General features: G+C 30.0%; 1 protein-coding gene across 1 annotated transcript; it reads right to left on the bottom strand.

The window, feature by feature from the left end:
- Window positions 1–2305: 2305 nt before the first annotated feature.
- Window positions 2306–3280, bottom strand: Cpxcr1 (CPX chromosome region candidate 1). Its single transcript, XM_005323431.3, has one exon. It carries the CDS (start codon window positions 3278–3280, stop codon window positions 2306–2308), a length of 975 nt encoding a protein of 324 aa, XP_005323488.1.
- Between the last annotated feature and the right edge of the window lie 8309 nt (window positions 3281–11589).

Here is an 11589-nt window from a genome sequence, read left to right as displayed (position 1 = left end):
ATTGTGCTCCATTTGTATACAATGATTCAAAGAGCATTCTTCTGTCATGTATAACTGATTAGAACAAATAAATTTTAAAAATAAGCAAAAACCCCTCAAAATATAAAACTTGGAAGGGACTTTCTTGAAAGTTCTCTGGAATCCCCAATAAAACTGGAGTACAAAAGAGGCATGTTGTCTCTCCTCTGTGAGAGGTCCCACTCTCTCTCTTGAGAGTGGCCACTTTCCCTTTTCTTATGCCTTCAAATAAACTCATTCAAATAAACATGAGTGACATGTCCAAAGTCTTTATGATTTGATCCCAACAGGGCTTTAAGGTGGAATCTTCACATTGTCTCAATAGCATAAAACACTACCATTTTAGACATTTGACTGAATTACTGATCTCTTTGTTCAGGCATAAGCTTGTTTATTCCATGATAGTAATTGTGAAAAACTCTCAGGGGAGTTACTAGAGAAGCATGTATCTCTGATTGATTGATGTACATTCTTCTGATTTCCTCATCCTTTCTTAATAAAAAAATGATTTATAATTTATAAAAATGTAAACTAATGGATGCTTCTATTTTTTTAATTGAAGATGTGAATAATATCTATTTTAACAACTTTTTTCTGTGTTCAAATCATCTTTTCAAGTATTGGTGGAGTTTTGCCAGATAAAATGTGAATTCTTTCATTGGTATATGGAAATGACAAACTGTAACTTTTTAAAACATAATTATAGTTTTTTGTTTTGTCCTCAGATAAATAAAGTCAGAAATTCAATATTATTTTTCAATTTTATTTTTGATATCCAACTGATGGCTTAATTTTTATAAAACTGTACTTCATATTTAGAAGCAACCACTATAAAATTAAAGAGTATATTTTCTATAATAGAGAAACATTTGATTTAGTTGCTTAAATTTCTTGAATCAGTTTAATTGTTCAGTTCATTACTCACGCTGAATAATATTATGTGGAAGTGGCAAGTTTGCATCCAGATGAAAAATTCTGACCTGCCATAGATGTAGCTTAAGTATCCTCTAATGACAGTTTAGAATCTCTGTAATACAGTATAACTATGTATTAAATTAATAGTACAATCTACTTTATGTAGAAATACATACTTATTAAGGCACAATATACAAAAAGTGTATCTTTGATGTAAATCCCAGCTATATTACATTATTATTGATGATAAGAGCGTGCACTTATTGTGGAGGCTGGGATAAAACCACTCAATCTCCTAGAAACTGTTTTTATGCAATTAATTTTACCATAAAATATCTATATTTAACATTATTGCAAAGAGTAACTACTGTATAACATGATTTATCAGAGATTTTATGCATAATGGTGGATCAATAACTTTGAATTGTATTATATAATGCATTTATAATGGAATTTATCACATATTTTATATGTATATAGTGTATTTTATTTTACAGATGTCATACTATATTCTATGTGTATTATATATTCCTATACAGACTAGGACTTAAACATTATGGTTTTAGAAATAGTGTATTTATAATCCTATGAGTTTTCAGATAAAAGGAAAGAAGCATCACAGATATTAAAACTGTATACAGCAGAATAGAAAACACCCTTAATACGTGTAGGGATTCGTACTTATGTGTTTAAAGGGAAAATAAACTTTGGGTGGTAATTGTGAGCAATGGTTAAGAAGTCACTCAAGGTGTGGAGGATAAAGTTTATAAAGTTATTGGTTGCCAACTTAAGACTTGTTCATTTCTATGTCAAAATATTTCATTTCTTAAAAGCTATTTTCTTTTAGTGAATCTTTTTTGTCAAATCATCAAAATTATCATATATATATGGTATATTTTCAGTAATTTCAGATTTTTTCCTCAGCGTAGGAAAATATATCTAGTTGGAAAAATACAACACAACTCTCAATGTCTTTAAATGATTTTTATTGAATTAGTGGAGAAATTGAAATCAGCAGAATTTTTAGGATCACCTGATAAGATTGTCTTGTCATCCAATATATTTTTGCTTTATCAGTAGTCTGTTAGTTTGCAAAAGTAGATGTTATTGGAGTGCAAACATTGTCTTGATTCAAATGATAATACAAATCAGTCTCGATATTTTGAAAATTTATTCATAATAGCCCAGAATAAATGAAGGCATTTGTTTTTTTCCAAAGATGTTTCTTACTGACATATCCTTTTAGTTGGTATTTCTTTCTGCAACTCCATCTAATAATACTGATTTTTTTTTGTTCATGCAATTTTGTTCCAATTTGGTAGTCAAATTACAAATTTTTAGAAATTAAATTTTAAAATAAATTTACCCCAGTTTAGTTCCCAGGAAAGCTGCAGGAATGCTGTCTAAATTCAATAAAATTGCTGAAACAACACCCACAGATGGGACACAGATATTTCCATCCATTATCAATGCTTATGATAACAACTCTCATGTTATGGTGAGATCTCAAATGATTTTCAAAAATTTTTCTGTTGGATGTACTTTGGATTTGGGTCCGTGGAATATAGAACCCTGGCCTCAAAAATATTTGAAACCCATCCCTCCCTTTATCACTTGATTTGTAAAATTTTCCTGATGTCATTCGGTCAATGAGGGAACGATAGTAGTACACCCTCAAAGGCCTTCCAAATATTATGGTTCTCTCACCATGGGTGAGGACATTTGGTCTAGGAACGAATGCTATATATTTTTGTTTCATCCACATGCTATTTTGATGACCTACAGTCTGAGAGAAATGTCTCCCACACAGCAGACGGAGAATCATTCCTCTTATCTCATGATTATTAATGAATGGTATTCTCCATTGAATTGAAAGTTGGAGAGGAATTTTGTAATTTATGATATTGTGACAAAAATCATTCACTTTTATCTCCACTTTCCCTGGGTAGAATACTGGTCTGTCACTTAAGAAGTTGCCTTTATCAGTTTTTAGCAGTGGGATACTCAGATGAGTAATTCTCCCTAGTCCTGACATAAGAAAGATCAATTTTCTGGGAATAGGCATCCGAACTACAAGAGAGTTTTGTGATGCATCTTCCTTTTGAGAATCTTTTTGAATCTTTTCTGCTTCAAGCTCAATATTTTCCGCTGTTAGAAGAACAGCATCCTCCTGGGAGGTTGATGTGCTTGGCTCCCTGTTCATTGGGTTGGATTCCGCCTGAGAGATCATACTGGGATTAGCAAATGAAGGCTCTATGTCTGCACTACAGTCATTTGGAGCCTCATTTTCAGAAATTTTCAGAGCGTTGTCAGCTGGATTACTTCCTTCTTTAGCAGGAGAAGTCATCCTGGATTCTATTTGTGAGAAAGAAGACAAGATGTATTAAATTGGGGAATGTTTCACATCATAAGAAATCAGTCCTTTACTCTTGATGAAAAATATATGAATGTTGTATTCCTATGCTTTCTCATGTCTATAAATATCTTATCAGAGTCATAAACAAAAATTTAAATAAGAGAAAGTCAAAATGGTAAGAAGGGCTGGGGTTGTAGCTCAGCAGTGAAGCTCCTGCCTGGCACATGTGAAGCACTGGGTTCAATCTTCACCACCACACAAAAATAAATAAATAAATTCATTGTGTCCATCTACTACTAAAAACATAAAAATGAAAAAAAGTGGTGAGAAAATGCAAGACATTTATTTATGTTATATGTTTTCTCATTAATTATAGAATTTACATAAATCATGAGTAACTTAAACTCTCTTTTTGATAGTTCAGCAATGCACTTTACACATTAGAATACACATAGTTTTGGTTATGAAGTCCTATTATCTATTCCTTTTGGGATGAACAATCCAATAGAATTTTATTGAGTAAGATAGATCTGAATTATGACCTTGGAGATTAAAATGATACTAAAGCAAAAGAAATATTTATCTCAAATATTCAAATACTTTTTAACATAGATCTTAAATATTTCCTAAACATATATTCACATAATTTAAGATCTATGTTAAAAAATATTTGAATATTTGAGATAAAATTTAAATTTTTTCCCTTGGAATTTTCTTTTTTAAATTCCCTGTTCTTAAACAATGCTTCTTAAAAGAGGAACAATTGTTAATTACATGATAAGTGGAGACAAGGGAGTAAAAAAATAGTTAAGTTCAAATTTAGTTAATTTATCTCCCAGATTCACCATTTCCTTTTCATTCTCACTGACCCAGCCCTAGTGAAGCTGGAAATATCTCATTATTGCTTTACTGATGATAGTAGCTTATTACCTGCATACCTAAGTTTCTACTTACCTGTTTTCTCTTACTTCTCTTATCTATTTATTTTCTCCTGACCTCTTCTTGCTCAAACATCTAAAGAATATTCTAATTCTGTAAACTACATGTTCCCAATGTGCCTAATATGAGTGAAGTTGGTACAAACTCATTTGGGAGATTTTTTTTTTTTATGAGGGCATGAAAATCGATAAAGCAGGTTCTAATACAAGACAACAGGGAAGAAAGGCAAATTCAAGTAGACTGAAAATAAATCTTCAGGCATTTCAAAAATTAAAAAAATACTACTTTCTCATTGCTGATTTTGATGAACTAATACAGGCAGAATTTATGAATAGGTTAACTGGATTCAAAGATTCATATTGACACAAACCATTATTTCATGCTGTAGATTTCCTCAGAGAACCTCCACAACTTGAATCCTCTGACAAGCTTTCTTTCCTCTACTCACTCAACATTCTTTCTGTGTGGCACTGCTGTTGAATTTTTATTTTATGCTCATATTTGTCTTCAATTTAGTCCTTAGTTATTTTCCAAAATTTGATATTAATGCAACAGTGACAATTTTTTTCAAACAAATTTTATATTTTTATTCAAGGTAATTACAGTAAAGTTTTATTATGTATCATTAACTTTAGTGAATTCTAATGTCATGTAATTATATACACTACAAAACATACCATTCCTTCACATCAGTTACCATATGAAAGTTTGTCACCATTTTGCTTATTCTATCATAATGTAATTTATGTCATTTTTATTTGCTTCTAAAAAACTATTTCTCAAGATTCATATCTTGATCCTCTAGCCTACATGTTTGTTCTTTCTTTCTTTTTTTTTTTTTCTGAGCTTCACACTCCACAAAAATTTCACAAGCATATTTATGGTACCTTACTGAACTTTACTGAGATTTTTCATTTCATGTTTGGCAATTAGTGATAATATCTACCAAAACATATCAATATTAACAATTACCAATAAGGTAAGACAATAAATATAGTCTATGTTTTAGAATATGTGTGAAATGACCAAGTCAAACTCACAAAATTTGGAGAAATGACCGACTGCTTCTCAGTAAGGCTGAGATGCAGTTTTCTGGTGAGAACTGAAGTGACTGATTGTCATCTAGATCTTGTCAGATGCAGCCTGAAAATAGGTAAAAATATTTTTATGAAAAATTATGTAGAGTTGTCACCTCCTTCATCTTCTTTCCCCAAGAAAAATGTATATTTTGTTTTGTTCTTCCATGGGGTCTCACGCTTTCATATCTCAGAGTAACTGTGAGATTGTTTATTCCCTTCCATATTCTGCAGTGACTTAATATATATCCTGTATTTATTTTGTATGTATTTATATGTCTATTAAAAATATTTATACTGCTATACTATATTATGAGTGATTTTTCATTAATGTGTATATTACATATAAAGGTTTATTTTTTTCCTCTGCAATGTAGTCACATCAGACAACTATGGATTTACAGATACTAGTGCTCAAATAAAAATAAACTTTCATTTGGGTTGTACAAATAACTGTCAGGTATTATGTTAAACCTCCTAATCTTTGTATTTTAATTCATTGTTTATGTTTCCAAATAGTTTAAACTCACCTGTTTTTTTTTCTTACTTTACCATTTTCTAATAACTCAGGCAATGAATGTGAGTTTATTCAAACAATACAATCTGCTGTTTTCTTTTATTTTCTGTTTTTTGTATTTTTTCTAACATAGAACGTGTATTTTAATATTTATATTAAGTATATATGCAGAAATACATGTAAAAATTATATATGTTTCTTTATATTCCTATAAATGTAAAATTCTATAATACACATAGTGTATATTTTTACATAATTATTTCAGGGTTTCTTTAGAAAATCAATATTGTTTTGCTTAACAAATATAGGTTCCTTTTTCTAAATGATTATTGCATAAAACACTACGTTAAAATTATGTAATCTAATATGGTGTTTGGTGTTTTCAGATATTCTCCTCTGATTTAGAGTTTTTTATGGAAGTCCTGTTGAGATTCAGGAGATGCATACAGAGTTTAAAAATAAATCAAATTTTCACTGTTGCTATATGATAGTAAAAAATTATTTGAAATGGAAAATATTAAGGCAATCCTGTTTTTAGTATCTTCAAATATATCTAAAATATTGCCAGATATGGTAGCACACACCTGCAATTCCAGAAATTTGGGATGCTGAGGCAGAAGGATTATAAGATTGAGGATAGCCTAAGCAATTTAGCAATATTCTTTCTCAAAATAAAATGTAAAAAGGGTTGAGTATATAGCTTAATGTTAGAGCACCCCTGAGTTCAAAGCTCAGTACCACATATACACAAAATTGTGTGTGTAAGGGGGGTGCATGTGCGTGCATAAGTTTAAACAAAGTGGTGAAGGATCTCTACAATGAACATGATGATACATTGAATGGAAGGAACTGAACAATTACAGAACATGTGTCACTGTCATGGAGTGGAAAAATCAACAATATTAAAATGTACATAATCTTAAAATGATATTAAGGTTGAATTCAATCTCTACTCAAATTTCAATGACATACCTTGAAGAACTAGACAATGCAATCTAAAGTTATATGGAACAATAAGTAGACCTAAATTACAAAAAATATCTTGAGCAAATATAACAAAGAAGGAAGTATTCATCACATGTCTTGACTTCAAAACATATTCCACAGTTGTGGTAATCAAAACTGAATGTCATTACTAGCATTACATTAACATTACTAAAGACATATATAACAATGGAACAGAACAAAGTATCTTAAACTCACACAAGATATTTTACAAAACTGCTAAGCACAAATTAGGAAAAAAGTCTTTTCAATATAAATTGATGGAAAAATTGGATGTCCACATGTAGAAGAATCAAACTAGATCCTTATCTCTTACCAGCTACAAAACTAAACTTAAAGTGGATTAAATTCAAAAACATAAGATCTGAAACTGTGAAATTACTGATAAATAAAGTCTAGAGGATACACATCAGGATGAAGGAATGGGTAACAAAAAATCTTCTGCTCAGTAAAACAAACAATAGAGTGAAGAGACAACCTACATAAAACATGGGATAAATTATTTTTAAAGTATACATCTCACAAAGATTTAGTATATGCTATATGAGGAAGACCAAGAACTCAATTGCAAAAAATATAAAATGAGTACTTTACCTAAACAGACTTTTGTAAAAATAAACTATATGTATGTGGAAAATATTCAAAATCATCAAGGATATGCAAATCAAAAAAATATGACAATGAGATATCACCTCACCCCTGTAAGATGGCTATTATCAAGAGGACTAGGGATAAAAGATGCTAGCAAGAATATGGAGAAAAGCAAGCCCTAGACACTGTTGGTGATAATGTAAATTAGTAAGGTCAATTTGGCGGTTCCTCCAAATGTTAATAATGAAACTACCATATCAGCTAGAAGTCTGTTGAAGAGATATTTGAATTTTCATATTTATTGCACCATATTCACAATAGATAAGAAATGAAAACAACTTCTGAATAAATAAAGAAAAGAGAGTATATGTACCAAATATAATAATATTCAGTCATAAAAATATATAAAATCATGATATTTGTGATAATGTGGATAGAAGTGAAGATGATTATGCCAAGTGAAATAATCTAGGAACAGAGAAAACTCACTCATATATCAAACTTAAAATTTGATTTCTTTGAAGTTTTGAGTAGAGTGGTGGTTTCCAGAGACTGGGAAGTAATATATCTGGGATGAAGAATGATTCATCAAGGTGTACTAAGTTACAGTTAAATATGAATAATAAGTTCTGGTGGGCCATAACACAGAAGGGTGACTATAGATAATGTAGTTCACTTTTCAAAAAGCTAGAAGAAAGGAGTTTTAAAGTTTCTGTCATAAGAAATGAGAAATATTTTAAGAATTAAATGTTTACTCTGATTTAAACATTAGTTTATATATATGAATTGAAACAACTCATGTTAATTTTATGGACAATTTTTATAATACTCTTTTATATATCATTTGAAAAAAATTAACTTAAATAAAAATAGTTGATTTTGAATTTTCTAAATCATATTTGATTACTCTTCAAGTTGAGGGGAGTTTTACTTTTTATTCTAGTCAATCATATTATGTCTCGAGTCTACATGGTCTAGGAAGACAGTGTGTCCCTTCTCATAAAACTGAAAATAATAATAGAAAATTGTATTAATGACTCATCAACCATGTAAAAACTTATTTATATGAGTGCCTCATCTTTCTCTGATAATAAATTCTCCAATATACAACTTCACCTCAGATAAAACAGCCTAAGTTAACAATATCCTCAGTAGTCTCAAACTTATGAACAGCAGGGAATCCCTTATGATTTATATCCCAATCATTTCAGCCAAGGAGACTTAACATCTGTCCCTTCTACACTTGTGAATATTTTTTCAATTTTTTTTTTACTCAAAAATTTTAGTGACAAATGAAATCTAATAATTTTCTCCATTAGAATGATTCATTGAGGTATACTAAGTTACAGTTAAATATGAATAATGTTCACATGTTCACAGTCTATGTTAACATACTAAACACCTGACACACATCAAGAAGTCTCAGAATAGCATATCCATCAAAAAATGACAAATCAATATAAAAAGTGAATTTTAAAATAATTTCTTAAATACTATAATATGGTATGTAGATTATGATGTTCTTAAGCCCCTTAAAATTTCCCTTTCACTATTACTCACCCTATCTCTTCATTCTCATTAGTACAAATTCCTCCAAAATATATGCTTCACTAGGCCTAGTCTGCTCTTCTCCTTTTCTTCTGTCTGCTTCCTCTCCATTTATCCCTTTTCCACAGTTCTTTTGGCTACATCACAATGTGCACAGAACATGGAAACCTAGCAACCAAATAGTACACTTTAGAGTGTGGGAGGAGGGAATAACTGAAATGGCAACCCTGAAATTGTCTTTATATAGAAGGCAAAGATGAAAGTCTAAGAAATCTCATGAGTTTGTAATTTCTGCCTTATCACAGGTTAAAAATCTTTTACTATATTTGTTCCTAAGATTGCAAAAGTGTGAAAAAATGGTTACAATATAAAATATAAGACATCTAATAAAATTATAGTTTCTTGTTAATAATACTTTTAAAAATATATGTACAAAATATTGTCCAAAATGTTTTGAGCCTGTTACATTAAAATATTATTAATATGAATTTTGAATTTAACTAGGCATCTTACATTCATATTTATCAAATACAGCAATACTACATAAAGGTATTGTTTATTTCATTTTATTATATTAATTTATAATCTTTTGTCTTTACTTAATTTGTCTGGGTTTCCTTTTGTTATTGTAGCTGAAAATATTTTATGTTCAATACCTAACATTTATTACTTAGCTTCCAATAATAATATGATATAGATCTATATCTTCTTTTACCTGTTTGACACTTATCTACATATATTTAGTTTGATAATGCTACAAGAATACTTTTAATTCACATGGGCTGTTGGTTTTGAGGAAAGTGAGAGACTTTACCAGTATATGTGAGGCCAAGACTCAGAATGGATACTATTAGTGTCTCTCATCAAAGATGATATCTGTCTAAGGGCGACTAGCAAATATGAATGATGAGACATCCTAAAGTGAAAAGGTCAACATATGCCCTATTTAGAGACTATCAGTTGAATTGTGACATGAATAGTGAATGGTTAGACCAGGAAAAAGGGACAGTGGAACAAAGATATCAATGGCAACCCTGAAGAAATTCCAGAAATGAAGATAGTTAATCACAATTGTTCTTCATCTTTCAGATATGAACTGTATAATCATTCTAATTCCTTAAAAGGTTCGTATGAAAGTTATACAGTTGATTCACTTTCCTTAATATTTTATTTTATTATATATTTCTGTGTATAATATTTCTTGTCTTCCTTCTTTTCAAAAACCTACTGTTGCCCTGTCATTTAATTTTAAATATAGAGCCAAAATTTAATCTGTAAAGATTCAGGTTTGTGGTAATATTTCTAGAAATCTGATAAGGAAGTTCCTCTACTCATTTACTTTCATGAAAAGCTAAAGAATTTGATGGAAAACAATTCACCTCAAAGACAAAGTCAAAGCTCTTAGACCTGAAACAAAGCAATTAAGGAGTAGTTTTGAAGACAGGAGAGTCTATTTCTCTAACTTTATCTCTTTATCTCTCTTTCTCTTGTGTTTTTCTATTTTTCTATCTATCATTCTTTTTTGGTCTTGTTCTCCTAGAACTATGTGTTGAAAACTTAAGAAACAAAGAATAAATAAATTTTGATCTGATTCGTTTAGAAAATTTACTTTCTCTACCTCACTGAGGTTACTGTCCAAAAACATGATAATATACAGTGAAAAGTGGTTACTTACTGAAAGTGTTTATTCAGGTGGACAGAAATATCATTAACAGCTAGCCAAACAACATGAAGGAGATCTAATGATATGTAAGACAGAATCAGAGCCAAAAAAGCAATTCCCCATTTCCCCAAGACATATATCTATCTATCTTAAAATAGGTGAAATGACCATAATGTTAGAATTGTGTTTATGTAGTAAAGCTTTAGAGGGTCACAAAAACCAGTACCAGGTAAAAGAAAAACAAAAGTCTTGTGATTACAATGCAAAAGAAACTCATTTTATAGGAGATGTAAAACAAACCCTAAGAATTTCTAAATTAGTAGAAGAGAGTTGAGGAAGAAAGGGAATAGAAAACATCTACGAATGGAGAATAAATAAGGTTGTGTCATGTGGCCCTATAGTTAACATTTCCCTTTCTTTTTATGGTTGAAATTGATATATTTTCAAGATTTTTTTCTTTTCTAATTTTTTAATGATCACACATTATTTTGAATTCTTCCTTTCAAGACATTTGTTTGCATTCAAAATAACAAATATTTCTAATATTCTATCCACTGTTTTTAGTTGTCACTATCTTAGACATACCATGTATACTTCCTGAATATACGGAGGAGTATGGTTAGGGTGTGACAATAATTATACTGTGCTGATAATAACTTTTATACTTGAAAATTTAAGTACATTTTGGTAATTCCATGCATATTTTATAGAAAAAAAAAGGAATTACCAAGTGAAGGAAGGAATGTTTTTCACTGGAGAATGAATATTACCACATCATAAGCAAACCCCAATCTCTTTTAATATTAATGAACTAGACTTTTTTACTACTTGATACAGCTTCTTTTTCTCTGGGAATTAAAGCCTTTGTGTTGACCACGTGCCTTCAACAACTCACAAATAAGAGAATTTAGGATGACATATGTCTTGGAAAGAGAAATTCTCAAGGAAAAAAATACTGTTA

Source organism: Ictidomys tridecemlineatus, chromosome X (genome assembly GCF_052094955.1).
Source record: "Ictidomys tridecemlineatus isolate mIctTri1 chromosome X, mIctTri1.hap1, whole genome shotgun sequence".
Classification (NCBI taxonomy): domain Eukaryota; kingdom Metazoa; phylum Chordata; class Mammalia; order Rodentia; family Sciuridae; genus Ictidomys; species Ictidomys tridecemlineatus.
Note: the sequence above shows the minus strand (reverse complement) of the source record. Positions and strands in the feature narration are given on the sequence as shown.

What these genes read in the sequence shown, in the direction of transcription:
- Cpxcr1 (XM_005323431.3), bottom strand. Translation starts at nt 3,280, where the DNA reads ATGACTTCTCCTGCTAAAGAAGGAAGTAATCCAGCTGACAACGCTCTG.